This window comes from Mesoplodon mirus (assembly GCF_964341445.2).
Source record: "Mesoplodon mirus genome assembly, chromosome: 11".
NCBI classification, from domain to species: Eukaryota; Metazoa; Chordata; class Mammalia; order Artiodactyla; family Ziphiidae; genus Mesoplodon; species Mesoplodon mirus.
The window spans coordinates 59,000,799-59,020,383 of record NC_138987.1 but is presented as its reverse complement, the minus strand read 5'-3'; the positions used below and the strand labels follow the sequence as shown (position 1 = coordinate 59,020,383).

The window sequence follows — 19,585 nt, the reverse complement described above, 5'->3', positions numbered from 1 at the left end:
CCCCTCCCATTGCGGAGCACAGGCCCCGGACGCGCCGGCCCAGCGGCCATGGCTCACGGGCCTAGCTGCTCCGTGGCATGCGGGATCCTCCTGGACCGGGGCACGAACCCGCGTCCCCTGCATCAGCAGGCGGACTCCCAACCACTGGGCCACCAGGGAAGCCCACCAAGGGTGTTTTTTAAAGTGTAGATTCTTGGGCCCCAAAGCCAAGAGAATCCAGGTGGCCTGGGAATCTGTATTTTTACATGGAGCCTAGATGAATATGTTAAAGATTGAGAACTATAGAGGTAGATTAATTAATCATGTTTTAAGAAAACCTAATTTCTAAAAAAAAAAAGAAAACCTAATTTCTAAATTTCGAGAAGTCAGATAAAAAGAAATTAGTACTTGAATAGTCACATAGTAAAAGTCCTTAATTAACAATCACTCTGACATTTGTCATAATTGGGATATCTTAACCTTGTATTTTAATTAATAATAGTTATCATAAATACCAGGAGTTGGCAAACTAAGGCCAGATGGTAAATATGTGCTTTGCAGGCATGAGGTCTCTTGTTGTAACTACAACTCCAGCACTGTAGCACAGAAGTAGCTAGCCAGGGCTTCCCTGGTGGCGCAGTGGTTGAGAGTCCACCTGCAGATGCAGGGGACATGGGTTCGTGCCCCGATCCGGGAAGATCCCACATGCCGCGGAGCGGCTAGGCCCGTGAGCCATGGCCGCTGAGCTTGCGCGTCCGGAGCCTGTGCTCCGCAACGGGAGAGGCCACAACAGTGAGAGGCCCGCGTACCGCAAAAAAAAAAAAAAAAAAAAAAAAGAAGTAGCTAGCTAGAGACAACATGCAAAGAATAAGCATGGCTGTGTTCCCATAAAACTTTATTTATGGACACTAAAATTTGAATTTCATATAGTTTTCACATGTCACAAAATTTTCTTTGATTTTTTTCAACCATTTAAAAATGTAAAAAACATTCTTAGCTTGTGGGCCATAAAAAAAAAAGTGGCAGGGGCTTCCCTGGTGGCGCAGTGGTTGAGAGTCCGCCTGCCGATGCAGGGGACAGGGGTTCGTGCCCCGGTCCGGCAAGATCCCACATGCCGCGGAGCGGCTGGGCCCGTGAGCCATGGCCGCTGAGCCTGCGCGTCCGGAGCCTGTGCTCCGCAACGGGAGAGGCCACAACAGTGAGAGGCCCGCATATCGAAAAAAAAAAAAAATACAAAACAAGTGGCAGGCTTGATTTGGCCCATGGGCTGGAGTTTACCAATCCTTGATGTATACTATAACTGGATTATGAGTTTTAAAATTATTATAATAAAATATACTTTTTTTTTTTTGCGGTACGCGGGCCTCTCCCGTTGCGCGGAGCACAGGCTCCGGACGCGCAGGCTCAGCGGCCATGGCTCACGGGCTTAGCCGCTCCGCGGCATGTGGGATCTTCCCGGACTGGGGCACGAACCCGTGTCCCCTGCATCGGCAGGCGGACTCTCAACCACTGCGCCACCAGGGAAGCCCACAAATTTTTTTTTTTTTTTTTTTTTTTTTTTGGTACGCGGGCCTCTCACTGTCATGGCCTCTCCCGTTGCGGAGCACAGGCTCCGGACGCAAAGGCTCAGTGGCCATGGCTCACGGGCCCAGCCGCTCCGCGGCATGTGGGATCTTCCCGGACCAGGGCACGAACCCATGTCCCCTGCATCGGCAGGCGGACTCTCAACCACTGCGCCACCAGGGAAGCCCCATGAGTCTTCTTTGTTTTCTGGGGTTAACGTACCTTCATTATAGTCTCACTGTTCATAGGTTTATTGGAATCTTTTCCTAAAGTCAGTGTTCTAGATGTAATGCAAGTCACAGGAGCACAGAGTATCTTATGGAGAATAAAATGTTGAGGCTGCTATGGTGAAGAGCTTCAGTGTTTGTACTCTTTGCTTAGCAGCAGCTAAATTATCTAAGAGTCTGAAAGCTGGTATCCAAAGTTATGGTTTTGGAAGAGAACTGTTTGTATATAATCTTTTTCTTTTTAATATCATGGGGGAATGGGGCCTGTAGAGCTCTGTTTGGGTGCCGGTCTAAATTTTTTAGCGTATTTGTAGCTCACTGAAAGGCATTCAGTACTTGCTAAGCTTGGTTTCAACTCTCTTTATTCCCTTTGTGTTGGACAGTTGGGGCAATTTCTAAGTGTTCAATATAAGTACTGCATGTTGTTAGGCAGCTTTCGTGGATTCTGAAAATGGGTCCTTGAGGGTAACTAATAAGGAATTACCTTGAAATGCTTAATTTACCCTGTGTATCGATCTAAGTTTCCGCCATGTCTATTTCTATTTGATGCTGTTAGTTTACATTTTTAGAAAGATTTTTTTGGTAGTTCATTTTGAACTTTGTCAGTTGGTTCTGTGGTTCTGTTGCTTTGTAGTAGAGAGTGAACAACTTTGTATAATTTTTAAATACTATACTGTTTAGTGCTTTAGAGTAGTCTAGCAGAGGGACTTCCCTGGTGGTCCAGTGGTTAAGACTTCACCTTCCAATGCGGGGGGTGCAGGTTCAATCCCTGCTTGGGAAGCTAAGATCCCACATGCCTCGCAGCCAAAAGACCAAAACATAAAACAAAAGCAATATTGTAACAAATTCAGTGAAGATTTTAAGAATGGTCCACATCAAAAAAAAAAAAAAAAAATCTTAAAAAAAAAAAAAGGAATAGTCTAGCAGATATGGGCCTTTTTTTTAAACTAAGTCATGCAGATCAGTATTCTTTTTATTATTAAATTATATTATAAAGTTTTTTATTTATTAAAAGCAATCTGTGGGCTTCCCTGGTGGCGCAGTGGTTGAGAGTCCGCCTGCCGATGCAGGGGACATGGGTTCGTGCCCTGGTCCGAGAAGATCCCACGTGCCGCGGAGCGGCTGGGCCCGTGAGCCATGGCCGCTGAGCCTGCGCGTCCGGAGCCTGTGCTCTGCAACGGGAGAGGCCATGACAGTGAGAGGCCAAAAAAAAAAAAAAAAAGCAGTCTGTGATCATTGTAAAGACTTTGGAAAATACTGAAGGTAGAAAGAGGGAAATAAAATCATCTGTAATACCATTATCCAGAGATAACCATTATTAACTTTTGACGTTAATTCCCTCATCTTGTTCTATGCTTATTATTTTGTTTGCTTTTTTATAGATTTGGAATTATGGTGCATATGCAATTTTGTATCCTGCTTTTTTTTTTGCGGTACATGGACCTCTCACTGTTGTGGTCTTTCCCGTTGCGGAGCACAGGCTCCGGATGTGTAGGCTCAGCAGCCGTGGCTCACGGGCCTAGCCGCTCCGCGGCATGTGGGATCTTCCTGGACCGGGGCATGAACCCGTGTCCCCTGCATCAGCAGGCAGACTCTCAACCACTGCGCCACCAGGGAAGCCCCTTGTATCCTGCTTTTTTTGCCCACTTAATGTATAACGTTTTCTCATGTTGTTAAATAGCTTTCAGAAACATTATTATTAACAACTTAAATATATCTATTGTAAGACAATATCTTAATTTATATTTATCCATTCTTTTTAAACATTTAATTCCTTTTCTTTTTTTGTTATGACTCTGATGAACATTTCCATATATAAATGGTCCATGTTTCTGGTTTTAGCCTCAGAATAAAGTCCTGAAAGAAGAATGATTTGTTCAAAGGGTGTAAAACGTTTTAAGACACTTAATATAAACATTGCCAGATTGCTTTCCAAAAAGATTGTCCATATATGTACTCCCACAAGTCCCATATTAAGGTGCCCTCTCTGCTGCATCCTTGACTAGCAAGCATTCTTTTATACTTGAAAGTATACCTTAAAAGCTCTGGTCTAGGTTTTGTTTTCAAGGGTCAGTTAAGTGTCAATTAACTTGACAAACACCTCCCCCCTCCCCATTTTTAACAGTCTAACCAAAAACTGTAGAGCTGCTTTTGTGTTATTTGTATGATAGGAAAAGCATAGAATTGGTTGGGTGTAGTCACATAAAATACCTTAGGCACAAAGTAGTTGTAAAGATGTATTTAAAATATGTTTTAAATACATATAGCTTTAAATGCGTAAATACCTGCATAGTGGTTGTTTTGTGGACCCAGCAGCTTTCTGCAAAACTTGGAAAGGTAAGTGTAAAATTTCAGCAAAGTATACTTGAATATCTACTTCAGATTAAATCAGTAAATATTTATTGAACATCAACTGTATTTTGAAAGGAAAGGCTTCCAGAAGTTTTTAACTGGATCTCTATATTCTTCCCCATTCCCCTTTTGGTCACAGATAATACAGCCATTTCCTTTTTATTCATGAAGCTAAAGTAGTCCACTTCTAGTTACTAACACATCACCATTTCATTTCTTTCATAGCAATTATCTGCTATTAATCTAAAATGATTTTGTTTATTAACTTCTTTGTGTTTGTCTCTTCTTTGTAGACTGTAAGGAAGCACTATGAGGGCAGATAATCTTGTGTGTCTCATTCACTGTTGAATTTGGTGGCCTAGATATGGTAGGCACTGAATAAAGTGTTCAGTGAATTAATGAATTTAAAAAGTATATTTATTTTTGGCTGCGTCAGGTCTTAGTTGCGGCTTGCGGGCTCTTCGTTGTGGTGTGCAGGCTCTCTGGTTGTGGCACACGGGTTCAGTAGTTGTTGCGTATGGGCTCCAGAGTGCATGGGCTCTGTAGTTTGCAGCACATGGGCTCTTTAGTTGAGGCGTGTGAGCACAGTAGTTGCGGTACACAGGCTTAGTTGCCCCGCGGGCTGTGGGATCTTATTTCCCTGACCAGGGATCAAACCCACTTCCCCTGCCTTGGAAGGCAGATTCTTAACCACTGGACCAACAGGGAAGTCCCTGAATTAATGGATTTTTTAAATGATTAAATTTACTTTTTGATCCCAAAGGTAAATTGTAGTTATTAGTTTCATACGTCTTCCTTGTCAGATCTTTTACCAAGACTTAACCATCTTTTTTGTGCTCGAATATACTCTGGAATTGCTAGTAAAATAATTTGATAAATGACCATAAAGAATAGGAGAAGGGCTTCCCAGGTGGCACAGTGGTTGAGAATCCGCCTGCCGATGCAAGGGACATGGATTCGTGCCCCGGTCCGGGAAGATCCCACATGCCGCGGAGCGGCTAGGCCCGTGAGCCATGGCCTCTGAGCCTGCGCGTCTGGAGCCTGTGCTCCGCAACGGGAGAGGCCACAGCAGTGAGAGGCCCGCGTACCGCAAAAAAAAAAAAAAAAAAAAGAATAGGAGAAATAGTAAGGGATCTAATACGTATACTGATCAACCTATGACTAATTGAACTTGTAAACTAAGCCATCATTCTTACCACTTACTTGGCATCTTTCATGCCAGATGACAAGGATTCTTTGCCCGACCAAACTTTAGTCAGGCTGCTGAACCTTCTTTTAGGCTTATCTGTGTACTTTCTTGTAAAACTGAATTTCAGCAAGAACCCTGCTAAGTCAGTTTAGCAAGAGCCCCCCCCACCCTCAGTATCTGTTCTCTCTCATATCTGATTAGGTTCTTCATCCTCTACCATTCCTCAGGTGATGTCTCATCACCCTGGCCTGTCTTCAGCAAGAATCTTGTTCGGTTAGTTTAACCAGAATCCCCTTTACCCCTTATGTTTCCTCTTAGTAATTTTCTAGTCACTGAACTCCACCCTGGTCCTTGGCTGTTAATTCCCACTCGCCCATGGTGTATTCGAAACTGAGCCTGGTTTATATACTGAGATCTCTTAGCCACTATTGCAATAGTCCTGAATAAAATCCGTTTTTTACTGCTTTAACTACTGTCCAGCTCTGGTTTTCTTTGACACAGATGAGAGAAAGATTCTTTTTTTGCAAAAGACTATTGTCTTTATTTTTGTGTCCGCTTTGCCTGGCACTTAGTAGTTCCTTAGTAATGCTTTTGAATGAATAAATGATAGCTAGTTTGAACCCCTTCTAGATTTTCATGAATCTTTGATATTTATGGTGTATATGCCCTTCTCATTTTTTTATACTTAGCAATATCTGCTTTTTGTTATTAGGAACCTGCAAACAGGCCCTTGGGTGTGTTTATGTTGATACATGGCTTTTATTCCTTACCTTAAGTTGGGTCATCTTAATAACATCAGTTGGTTACTAAAGAAATAATTGTATTACAGCCAGGTCCAGAGAACTGACTTTTTGTAGACCTCAGTGGCAGACTCCATCCTCATTCCATTAAAAAAAAAAAAAAGATAGATATACATATGTATACACACAGAATCAGAGAATCAGTTTTCTTATTTGCACCTTGACCATTTTAGGATATACTTCTGGCTCTGACAAAACAGTTTAAGAAAGATTCTATGGGGCTTCCCTGGTGGCGCAGTGGTTGAGAGTCCGCCTGCCGATGCAGGGGACACGGGTTCGTGCCCCAGTCCGGGAAGATCCCACATGCCGCGGAGCGGCTGGGCGCGTGAGCCATGGCCACTGAGCCTGTGCGTCCGGAGCCTGTGCTCCGCAACGGGAGAGACCACAACAGTGAGAGGCCCGCGTACCGAAAAAAAAAAAAAAAAAAAAAAGATTATATGAAATTACCCCAATTATTAAAATCATTCTGTAAACCTTGGATTTTCTTCACTTTTCTGCCAGCATTCAGATAACGTTCTCTCTTTTAGGTGAATACCAATTTTTATCATTCATGCATTCTGAGCACATGAGCGTTTTCCTTGGCCCCTAGGACAGCCTTTTTATGCATCTTTGTTTTCCTGTTCTAAGATCACCACTGAGAGCATTTCACTTTCTTTTGGAAATGTCTCTAAATATGTGTATCCCCTGTCATTTATTGCTTAGTTCTAAAGAATGCTTGAGTTTCATCCTGAAGAATAGATTGAGAAACAGATGACAGACTTGAGTGCCGTGCCTGGACACGTGATCTACCTGTCAAGCAGTACAGTTACAAATGAGCTGTGAGTTAAATTCTAGTGAATGGCAGTATCATTATTCAAGATTTCACCTTTTGTCTCAGTCTTTATACCACAGAAATGTGTTGCTATTTGTTTTTGAGGAGGCATCAGTTTGACCTCTCATTATCAGAGGTTAGTTTTAAGTATCAAATAGAAATAAGCAATGGCATTCTTTATATGTAACAATTGATACAGCAGACTGGGAATGAAAAATTTTTGAAGGATGTTAACTGGAAATTCTTTTTAAGTGGGGAGACAGATCATTATTGTTAAATATTTCATTTTTTTAAAAAGACATGACTTTAAAGTTAAAAGCAAGAATGATGGAAATGAAAAGGAGCAAGAGATTGAGGGAATGATTGAAGAATAATTGTAGGGGGACTTCCGTGGTGGTCCAGTGGTTGATTCCACGCTTCCAATGCAAGGGGCGTGGGTTCGATCCCGGTGGGGAACTAAGATCCCACGTGCCACGCGGTTGGGGCCAAAAATAAAAGAATAATTGTAGAGGGGCCTCCCTGGTGGCGCAGTGGTTGAGAGTCCGCCTGCCGATGCAGGGGATACGGGTTCGTGCCCCGGTCTGGGAGGATCCCATATGCCGCGGAGCGGCTGGGCCCGTGAGCCATGGCCGCTGGGCCTGCGCGTCCGGAGCCTGTGCTCCGCAACGGGAGAGGCCACAACAGTGAGAGGCCCGCATACCGCAAAAAGAAAAAAAAATAAAAAAAAAAAAAAAAAAAAAAAAGAATAATTGTAGGTATTTAAGAAAGAGGGCCTTCTTCCTCCCATTGTGATCTCTCTTTAGTGAAAATGGCAAAACAAAAGCCAGCAAAATCGGAAGGAAGCAGGAAATCCTAGTTAGTGACCGTCAGATTTGAATATTTAAGAGCCATGAAAATGCTTGCTTCTGTTACATTTTAATTCTCTTCCCCAAAACTTATTTTTGCCTTTTTTCTGCTTTTAGAAAGTCTTGATTTTTCATCTCTATTTCCTAGTAAGGATGCAGTGAAATAAAATTTGGAAGCCATAAATTGTGATGTGATTGTGCAAAACCAAGTTAAATTTTGAATTCTGTGGTTTGAGGACAACCATTCCAGAATTTATTTAATCACTTCCTATACCAGTGCTGCCCCACTTCTCAGCCAAGACCCTTTTCCTCCTCTAAATCAGTGGAAAACTGAGAAAACTTAGCCTCAAAAAACATAACTAAGGTAAAAATAAGGAATCCTGCCTGCTTATGTTATATCTGCTCTATCCCTTGTAGTTTACTTCCTGATTGAAGATAGGTTAGAAGATCTTGTTGAAATAAAATTCTCATTTAGTGATTTTATTAGGAAAGCAGGTTCTGGGACTAGGAAGTAAAATTATCTCCAGCACAGCAGTTGTTAGGAATTTTTCCAGAGATCAGTTACTTTCCAGAAATGTTCTGAGTTTTCAGCCATAATGACATTGGTCTTTGCATTTATTTACTGTTGTATATTTGTATTTATTTTTTGCACTGTGTTGTAGTTCTAGGACGTGTATTTAAAACAAATGAGCAAACAAACCAGAAGACCTCCTTGTCCTGGGGCTGTGTGAAGAATAAAGCTCTCATTTTCCCAGTACCAATCATCAACTTGAGCTGGCCTCTCCCAGGAACAGAATTTATTGAAGCAATTTATCCTGGCTAAATGTGATATAAATCTGTGTACACCTGTGTACATACAGGCTCTCTTCCATGACAGCGGTGCTGCAGCACCAGTTTCCTTCATAGTCAGACCCTGTTCCTATCACAATGAAGGATTGCTAAGAAGCCCTTTGTATTTTATGGGGCACCCCACAATTTTAAACAGCGATTAGTTGTGGAATTACTGATCAAACTACCAGAAATACGGGTTTCCAACCCTAGAGTGAGGCTTAAGAGAGTAGGAGAGATGTTACCACTGCCCTCTGAGTTTTAGGCATGGTTTTCTGATTGCCAGATTTGGTCTAGCACTTTAATATTTATTTTGACGTAGATCTGACTGAGGTTAACCTGACATTTTGGTTTATCTCCAAGATGAAAATTCGAAATTTGGTTATAGTTCTGAAGTCGTTTCTACACATATTCAAATTGTAGTTCTTCCTCTTCCATCTTCCCTTGTTCGTATTCTTTCATACAGCTTTCTCTCTTGTAGAAGGATGTTTGAAAATGTCCTTTAGGAGTTTATTTTATAAAGACTATTTTTGTGACCCTCCCCTTTTTTCTCTTTCACTCTTTCAAAATACTCTATATCTTTTAGGAATATTTTTACTATGATTTGCATTTCTAATCCTTATCCATCTCCACCTCTATTTTTATTCCTAGTTGGGATATGAGAAATTTCCCCAACATATTCATTTGGAGTTATTGTTCTTTAACAAAGAATTTTGATCAACATTCCAAAAGTTTAGCTTCAATAATTGAAAAACAACAACAGTATAAACCCTGTTAAATTCTAAAGAGAAACGGAGAGGATGGATGGTGATGCCTTTTAGTGCCATTTCTTTTATCCCCTGCAGCAGCACACATCTGTTGGCTGCAACAGAGCAGCCCAAGAACTCTGGCCGAGAGCAGCACAAACAGCCGGAACATATTCACCCAGTAAACCCCCAAAGAGTCGACATTTGTTTTATTGCTGCTTTTAAAAACCTAGCCATAAATAGAATCAGGGGGGAAGGGCACCGATATTTCTCCATTTGCCACCGACGATTGGTGGGGGGAGAAGGAGGCTCCCTTTGGGGAGAGAAGGGTTTTATTTTTATTTTTTTATTAATGAAAATCATTTCCCATGTAGCCCAATAGGATGGGTGCTTTGTTTTCTTTGGCAATAACCTGGGATAAACGGTCCTTGCCAACAGTCTCATTGTTTATACACCAGGGAGCCAGATTATGGCCCTGTAAAATGGAGCACCCCTCCTATAATCCCTTAATTAATTAAATGACAAATTTTGGTCTTCTCTAGTTCAGAAATATGGCTTCCGCATCGAGCGTTCAGTGAATTTATTGACATAGGGAACTGCACTGGTTGTAATTCAGCAGACTGGAGAAGTGTGTTATATACTGTAGCAGAAAGAGGGAAAAATCTAGTAAAAGGCTTGAAATTCCTTGACTCTTTAGGTTTAAATTTTTCTAATTAAAAGTTTCAACTGAGGCACAGTAGATCATATGCCACCTGTCTAATGGGTCTCCCCAAAGTAGCCCGTGTTTACAGCTTTGATAGACGGCATTCTTGGAACACCTGTTTCTAGGCTTGATATTTTTGAAGCACTTTTTTTTTTTTAACTCCAACGTATTTAACATAACTTTTCCCCCTACCTCCCCCTCCTCAGCTCCGCTCTGCTATATGAAATATGGGAGACGACAGACCGTTTGTGTGCAATGCCCCGGGCTGTGGACAGGTACGTTTACAATATACTTTATTGTGAATGTCTTGTTGTGAATCAAAGTGGCTGTTTTATCACTAAGGCAAAGAGTTTAAAGCCAGTGTTTTACGTGATCACTGGAGGTAATCAGATCAGAGGATTTGTAGTGTGTAAATCCAAGTTATGAGGAAATGTAGGCACTCTACCGTAATGAAATCTGCCTTGCTCTCTTTCATATTGTTATTCTACTGGTGTTTGTTTCGCAACACACAGTGTTGAGGAATACATGTTGCTCTCGCCTCCTTTCTAAAGCTATTTATTTAAATACAAAGCAAGTTTAGAAATATCTTTTCTTCAACCTTCATGGATGTAAAAGTCTGCTCAGCATATTTGGGTAGGAAGCTGAAAATGCACCCATTCACTGTGAACCTCAATTTGCCAGAGTCTATTTTGGATTTTTTAAATAAGAAATAAAAAGTTTCTTTTGACTGTTGATCAAGAAAATCATTGTTAGCAGCTAAGGCAAATACCTGTCTAGGAAGGACAAATCCAACATAGAATCCGAGATCTCACAGCAATGTATCAGCTACAAGTTTTCTCAGCCATTTTCCCTGTCTGACACCATTAAATGCCTTGTTCTGTGTGTTAGCTGCCATGTTATTGTTTGTATGCGTATACATTGTGTCAAATATTTTTCATCATGTACTTTTTAAATAATTTTGTTGAAACTGCCTTTTTTTTTTTTTTCATTTTGTACCTTCTTAACACTTATTCCTAGATCCTCCCATTCTGCCATGTTCCACAAAGGATGAAGAAAGGAATACAAAGAAAGTTTTATTCAAGAGAGTTTTATTTGCTTTCAAGAGTTGATTTTATGGAGCCTAAAGGGTTGAATTTCTTTTCAGTTAGGAATATGTCATGTGACTGTCCAGTGACACTTACTGGTAGTATGTGAGATTGCAGACTAGTTCTATTAAACATTGTAAATACTTAGAGAAGTATAAAAAGAAGAGATTTGAGCTCCAGAGATTCCTAAGAATTGGAATTTGAGAGACAAATAGGGTTGGTGACAAGGAATGGGCAGAAGGATGACTCCAAATTCCAGTAAATGCTGAAAATTTCATAAAAGACTAAAAAAGCCAATGTATTCTGAAGTATTTAGCATTGTAGGGTTTATTTCCTTCCTTGTCAAAGTTTTCAACTGTATTGTTTGTTGACTGCATGTTTTCCTCATGTGGTTTATGTGTGTGTGTGTGTGTGTGTGTGTGTGTGTGTGTGTATGTGTGTATATATATTTTTACAATAGAAGCCACTTGGGAAAATAGAGTAAATTTGTTTCACTTTTCAGACAGCTTTATGGGAGTACATACCTGAATCTGATTCCTCCAAATTTGTGTGTGAATTTGTTGATTATAGTACTTACTGTGACTTCCATAATAGTTACCCGGTACCCTTTTTACTTATCTCACTTACTTTAAAAAATCTGGACTTTTGGTGAAAAGATTTATTTTTCTTCACTTATTGTTTAAGCTGCTCAGTGCCCCTCTTATGTATTGTATGCTTAAGACTACCCAGACAAGGACTTAAATAAATAAAAATGGATGGTAAAAATAAAGGAATACATAGGAAAAGCATCTCTTAAGCTTTCTGAGAAAGAAAATATATCAATAGGGTTTCTTCAGGCTGTCTCATCAGAAAAAAGTAGTTTTCACTGAGATTTGTGAGATCCCAGAAGGGCTTTGTGTTTGTTTCTTTGTTTTTGTTTTGCATTATTTTGGACTAGAGGTAGGAAAACAGGGATTTTTACTTTGGGTCCTTCTTGTATTGTCGGGTTCTGTTTACCATAAGCCTTTTCCTTCCCCTACTTTTCCCTCCCATTTCTGAATTGTTTGTTGGTATTTTGGTCATTAGGATTCATTATAACCTCTGGCATAGATCCTGAGGCTTTTTTTTCCCTCAGTGAGTGTGGAACTGAGGGAGATTGCTACCTTCTTTTGGATTCAAGTTACCTGTTTCATAGAAAAAAGGATAAAAAGCTACAACTTAAAGCTTTGAGGTAGCATGATTCATCCTTTTACCTGCTTTGCCTGTCAAAACTTTATGGTCAGGTGAGATTATACTTCTTTTAATATTTATTTACTTGCTTACTTATTTATTTGGTTGCACTGGGTCTTAGTTGCTGCAGGTGGGCTCCTTACTTGTGGCATGCGAACTCTTAGTTGTGGCATGCATGTGGGATCTAGTTCCCTGACCAGGGTTCAAACCCAGGCCCCCTGCATTGGGAACACGGAGTCTTATCCACTGCACTATCAAGGAAGTCCTGAGATTGTAGTTCTTTAGTTATATTTAGCCTCCTTTCAGGTTTCTCCCAATATCTAGTAACAAATAACTCTAGAGTGGGATCTCTATAAGATTTACTATGATTGCTTTATGTTATATGAAATAGTGAAAATCTGACAGAGAAGATAAATTTGGTAAAGTGAACTACCCTTGGCCTGTCGTCCCAGCTTCCTTATTACCTTGAAAATGGTTTCATTCTGGAGCCACTTTGAGGCCTTCAAGCCTATTTATAATCAGTTGTCACTGATTCATTGATTACTCCAGAAATGGTAGAATAATAAAAAGGCTATGTAAGTCCCAGGAGGGGTAATAAGGACCATGATCATTTTTGCAAGGCATGTTTAGAACTCAGCAGCCATAGAAGTCTCAAAAATCAGTGGCTTCTACCAGTTAGAGGAAGAAGGAATGAAAGCAAATTATAATTCAAGAGACTGATCCATAAAAAAAACAACCAACAAAAGTTGTAGGAATCTTGTATTATTTAAATATCTGTTTTCTGCCCAGATTTTACTGTGTGTACCCTTAAATTCAGAAATCATCTTATGCCTTAATATTAAGGGGAGGTGAAAGGAAAATTCACCTAAAATAGACCAGTGGATTATGCTCTCCACCATATAATCAAAACCACCGGGCTTTCAATGGATACGTAAACATGTTTTGGTTGCTAGGTCTTTAATGGCTGTTATTTTTGGATTCTGTTCATGATCCACTTCCCAACAGTAAGTCTGATGTGACACAGCTGAGTTCTAAATATGCTACATGTACTTTTTAAAAAAAGATGGCTGCTGAAGTTTGTATTCTTTGCATTCTTATCTGAAAAGACAGGTGATAGAGTTTTTTGAGCTAACTTATTCCTATTCTCCTGTTGAGTCTCGGTTTCTCTTGAGGCCTCATCACCCTCATGAAGAGGAACTCAGGGAAAAATATTCCTGCTAATATTTCTTTACAGAATGTGGTAGCAGGAATAGTTAATAGAGCTGCCTCTGGAGAATGGGTTAGTGTTGTTAAGGCAGCAGAGCCCCAGATACCCTGTGGTAAAGGGCTGGTTGAATTTGAGTTGTATGGGTTTTAGAAATGTTTATAAGACAGCATCTATTTAAAAAAAGTAACTATAAAATAGCTTTGCCTCTGTGTTATTAAAATATTAGAAATACAGTTTGGTGCTGAATCTAGGAAGTCTTGTAAGTTTTTAATGCTTTGGGGGGCACTTTTACTTGAAGGTGGATTATAAAGTTCTGTTGCATGTGGATGCAGGAAATATCACTGTGTGTCAGTAATCTTCAATTTGAGATGTTACTTCATGTGGATACAGTTCGATAACTTACCTTTTGGATGCTTTTTGTCCTTTTTTTTTTTTTTGCCATGCCTCCAGGCTTGTGGGATTTTAGTTCCGTGACCAGGGATTGAACCCGGGCCCTCAGCAGTGACAGCATGGAGTCCTAACCACTGGACCAGCAGGGAATTCCCTTAAAATGTTTTATTGGAAATTTGTACCTTTTTTTTTTTTTTTTTTGGCCGCACCGCACTACTTGTGGGATCTTAGTTCCCCAGCCAGGGATCGAACCCGTGCCCCCTGCAGTGGAAGCTCGAAGTCCTAACCACTGGACTGCCAGGGAATTCCTTGTCCAATTTTTATTACCAGGAGTCAACAATTTCCATATTCCTATACCTCCCTTTCAGGCCCATGATGCTGGTTTGCAGTATGAATTATGCAGATTTAAGTAGTCCTTCTGGTTACCACCATCAAGTCTTTGAGCAGAAGCTGGTTGTATAAGCTTATTACTTAGAATGTCTATTTCCTTAAGAACAGGAACACATTTCCTCTGAGAAGATACTATTCATGGATAGTATCATCCTATTATTAGCCATTTTTGAGAAGGGTTTCTGTCATAACCACTGTGTATGACTCTGTCCTTTTAAGGAAAAATCCTTTGACTGTTTCTCTACCCATTGTGATGCTGAGGTGCTGTTATTCTATCCCACCCCACCCCCACCGAGGATATCTACTACCAGATCTTTTCTTCTCCCAGAGAACATTTAGGTACAGGTTGAGGTTCTGTTCATATCTTTCTGAGACACAACACGTATAACTAGTTCATAGACCTCCGGAGCCTGCTTTCCCTTCCGAAGGCCAGGGTAGCAGTAGAGCCCTAGTTGTGGTGGGATGGAGGGCAGCTTCTTTACATCCTTATCTTGTCATATAATAGGAATAATGTTTATGGTGCTGTAGTCCTGGCTTCACTTGGCATTTAACCAACCTCCAGTGCTGTTTATTGCTTCGTATCCTCTGCCTCCATGAACATTATCCCTTAAATCTCTATTGCTTTGTAATATATGAGGCAACAAATAGCTTCTATGATTGGTTAAATGCTGGCATGCTGCAAAGGTGTATATTTTATTGCCTATGTAACACAGATCTATAGAGATTATTCCTGTTATCCCAGCCCTCCCGTGAAATAGGCTCTACTGGTACTGTGGGACTCTGGATTGTCAGTTCTGTCCCTTTGGCAAGTTTTCCTATTAACTGGCATTGGCACAAAAGAAAAGCAAGGAAGAATGGCTGGTGCTGATTACTAATTCTTTATGTTAGGGGAGCATCTTGAATTGGAGAATAACATAGGAAAAAATGGCTCTGGTACATAAACACCACGTGTGGTGATACGTACTGTGACTTGTGCTAGCTTTACATGCTTCGACAGGTGAAAACAATTTCAGGCAAACAAATAAGCCTTTCTTTCTCACCCCCTGCCAAGAGTTTTTTAAAAATTCAAATTTTGGGGCTTCCCTGGTGGCGCAGTGGATGAGAGTCTGCCTGCCGATGCAGGGGACACGGGTTCGTGCCCTGGTCTGGGAAGATCCCACATGCCACGGAGCGGCTGGGCCCATGAGCTATGGCCACTGAGCCTGCGCGTCCAGAGCCTGTGCTCCGCAACGGGAGAGGCCACAACAGTGAGAGGCCTGCGTACCGCAAAATAAAAAAATATAATTCAAAATTTTATTTAATAATTCATATTTCATTCAATAATTAATCCAGTTCCCATCTGGTAAGAGTGCCTGCATGCTGTCAGGCAGCTGAAAATACACTGCCTTATACACAATTAGGCCAAATGCTAACCTTGTTTTTTGTAATAATATGTTGATTTTGAAATAACTTTCAGTCCACTTTAAGTATGCTGCAGTTTTATGTAATCTTGTAATAGCAGTAGACCACTGTTATGCATAGTAAAGAAAAAAACTGGGACTGGGATGAAAAATGTAGACATGTTAAGAGCAAGGAATTAAACCCAAGTTTTTTTAATGTCAGATCTGGCACTCTTGACATTTACTCTTAGAAACAAGTGGTTGATTATTTTAGTTTTTTGTGTTATATTTATTATTATGTTACTAAGAGCATAGTAGATTAAAAGCATCCCAGCTCCAGTCTGCCAAAAAAAAAAAGGCTGTTATGAACCTAATTGGAGCTATACCCAAGAAATTAAGGTGAAAATTTTCAGTTACTCACTCTTGTTTTCCTTGGATATGACTTAATATTTGGTATGGGAGCCCAGAAACTGTTCTCAGAACATTCCTGGTAGAAAAAAAATCCTCTGTCTTTGTATCTCAGTTCATCCTAAGTCAGGAGAAGGGCCTCTTTCCTAGTCCCTTCTTTTACAAACTGCTGAGTTTATAAACCGCCTTCTGGATATGAGAGCCTGTCCTTCATTAATCCCTCTTTTGCCACCCCTGCAAAACCATGTACATATAACTAGGTTGTTAACTTACAAGATATTGTCATCATTATATAGAATTCTTCGTTCTTTTATTAAAAACTCTTCCAGCTAATGCGGCAAATTTGAAGCACAGCCACTGTGCTCCTTCTGTCTGGTTAGCATGTTTCTTTAATGCAGATTGACTTGCTCAGCAGTTGCGTTTTGTCTGAAGCCCTTGTTAAGGCCTACTCTGTATGTGGATTCATAACACATCTGTGTGTACATCTACACTGCTATATAAATAATAATAAGTAATCACCAGATGGCCTATAACTGCTCCTCTGGACCCGCTGGGTCTCTTGAAGCTGTTAGGAGAGTCTTCTGGCGTTTTGCTGGGGAAAACTTGTCATAGATTTATTTCTAAAAAAATTCAAACTCACAACTGGGTGTTTAGGACTAGATATTGCTGTATTGTAAATATTTAACAGGCTTTGTACAATGACAAGTAAAAGCGCCATTACTAACCACACACAGTGGCTATGGAGCTCTTCTTCCCTCCCGGCCATTTAGAAAGGAAACGAAATGCCGATAAATTGTGCATTATGAACAAGGTGCAAGAGATGCTCTCTGGATGCTCTTTCGTAGGAGAAGAAAGAGAACTTAAATGTTCTGCTCAAAGGATGTAACGGGGCAAACTTAAGTTTTTTAACCATAAGCTAGTGACTTAAATAAAACAAAATGCCCCTTTTAAATTGGACTTTATAATACAAGAAAAGCACCTTCAGCTGGAGTTTGGTCAGAGCCAGGTTTCAGTCTTAATTGTCTTTATAACTAAACGGTAAATCCCTTTAAAAGGGTTACAGTTGCAAGTACTTAGCTAAATTTCAGTTAGCTATATTTTAGACTTTGGGTTATGTCTAAAAATTTAAGACATATAATTGTTTGATAGCATTATTTATAGAGCAAAACTTTTTTTGTCCTCTTTTCCTTCATTTTTCTAAAAAGGGGTATTTTGTTTTTGGGGAAAAATACTATTCTGGTTTAGCCTGCTTATAATTTTCTGAGCTATATTTTGTTATTATTAATCCCCTTCCTCCAGTACCTATTCCAGGGTACTTGCTCAGTACAGTAATGCATGTTTTTAAAAATAAAAATAAAACTGACTCCCTCGAAATGTTAGTGTTTTTTAGTCTTTGTTTATCGTAAGATAACATAAAAAAAAGGTTTTAAACAAATTGGGTATCTTTTAACTCTCAAGCCTAGTTTTTCTTTTGTCTGTTGACGGTTGAATCTATTTAACCACAGAGGGACTGTCCTATAAATCATAGCATGTGGCTGTTACATTCGAGTTAGGATGTATAGAAAGCTTTTCTTTTTCAAAATCTCATCTTGAAGAAGTGACATACAAATTGTGAGGCAGAAATGCTGCTATTTATAGTTTATTGTAGACAGATTTTGCTTTTTAAGTCTTCTCATAAAATGAACAGGTTAAGGAAAGGATTTCAAGGAGGAAAGAAAGCATCATGGAGAAAAGATGGAAGCTTTGGGATTTATCTTTTTGTAATGGTGCCTTTGTGTTTTTACTTTGAAATTTCTTTGTGCAGTGAAATATGCTACCTAAGATTGCGATTTGGTAAGAATCTGGACTATTTGCAATTGTCATGTGAAAGTACAGAGAGAATGAGAATGAATTTTGTGAAATTAGCCCATTCCCAGTCTGGCACACCATGTGCCCCGTGTGGCTGCTGATTCTGCTGGCAGATTGAAGAGCTGAACCAGCTTCTGCTCTAAAGACTAAAATTGCCAGCCATCATTCCAGCTTTTAAATCTTCTTGTTCACATCGATGATGTCAGATTTGGAGCAAACATAGTTCTGTCTTTAGATCCCAGGTGGAATTTGCAATTCCCTGGGTTGGAAGGAAAGAGTTCTTCCTTTTTGCCTTTGAAAAACTTGAGTAGCTCTGCAAGGAAAGTCAGCAGAATAAATCTACAGCTTTACCTTGTCCTTTGAGTCATTGTAGAAAGCTGAGTGCTCTGTTCGGCATTCAGCAAATTGGCCATCAGAGTTGCAGCTCTGCTTATCAGATGTATAATCTCTCTAAGAGCCATTTATGTTATTCCAGAGAGGATCATCCAATGGCAAAAGGAACGCCTCTTTTCTCCTCTCAAGGGTCAGATCTTCTTTCGATACTGGGCAATTACCCCTTGATTTTTCTGAAAAATACCTCAATCTACTATACAGATTGGCACCAGCACAGTTTGCAGACTTGGTTACAATGACAAGCTCTGATTTCTTAGCCACAGGGAGAGGCATCAGGGTGACACTCGTAAGTATGCCAGAGGCTTAATGGTGGTGATTTTTCTGCTGAGTATCTCAGTGCCCCGTATGAGCTTGGCTTCTCTTCTCTTTCTCTGAGGGAGAAAACATTTGCTTTAGTGTTTTGCACACTAGTCACTCTAAAAATGCTGCGAGAGTTCTCTTTCTCTCATTTTCTCAAGTCTCTTTCCTTGTCTTTAGTTATTGTCCTCTCCAGTTTGAGATCAAGCCTTATAGTCTTAATTTTTTACTTTTTGCTTTCCTCTTGTACTGCTTATCTTGGCTCTTATTAGCCTTTGGACCTGGTGGGGATTATTAACCAGTGTTTCCTCTAATTAAAAAAGATTAATAGACTTTATTTTTTTAGAGCAGTTTTATATTTACAGAATTGAAAGTCCAAGAGTTCCCATCTACCCCCCACCTTGTTGTACCTCCAGCCTGCCACATCTTGTATTAGTGTGGTAGATTTGTTACAACTGATATTGTACATTATTATTAACTAAAGTCCATAGTTTACATAAGGGTTCACTCTGTGTTGTACATTCTATGCGTTTTGACAAATGTATAACATGTATCCTCCATTACCATGTCATACAGAATAGTTTCACTGCCCTAAAGATCCCCAGTTGTCCCACCTATTCATCCCCCACCCCATCTCAGCCCCTGGTAACCACAGATCTTTTTACTATCTTCATAGTTTTGCCTTTTCCAGAATGTCATATAGTTAGAATCATGCATTTCTTTAATTTTTTTTAAAGTCATGAGCAGATAACCATGTGATTGGGAACAGTTGGAGAATGGGGGAGAGAAAATTAAGATGTGAGGTCACAGCTCTGAGGTCTCTCTAAAAGTACAAGAATCAAATCTAGGGAGATTTATGTGGCCAGCCTTTTTTTTCTACTGGGAGTCTCTCTGATGTTAAAGGATTTGGCTTGCTTGGAGACAGTTTTACTGGTT

General features: G+C 40.1%; 1 protein-coding gene across 12 annotated transcripts in view; it reads left to right on the top strand.

The window, feature by feature from the left end:
* LOC309812821 (cyclic AMP-dependent transcription factor ATF-7) overlaps positions 1–19,585 on the top strand; it is a 92,550-nt gene that overhangs the window by 8,944 nt on the left and 64,021 nt on the right. For 8 of the 12 annotated variants that reach the window (XM_082637020.1, XM_082637014.1, XM_082637011.1 and 5 more), the window contains exon 2: positions 10,250–10,318. The exons of 1 other annotated variant lie outside the window; for it this stretch is intronic. In XM_082637020.1, the coding sequence (XP_082493146.1) occupies positions 10,264–10,318 (55 nt within the window). In that variant the 5' untranslated portion in view covers positions 10,250–10,263. Of the gene's footprint in view, positions 1–6,863; positions 6,929–10,248; positions 10,319–19,585 lie in introns of those variants that run through there. 3 more of the 12 variants (XM_082637019.1, XM_082637017.1, XM_082637012.1) reach the window with 3 other exon arrangements.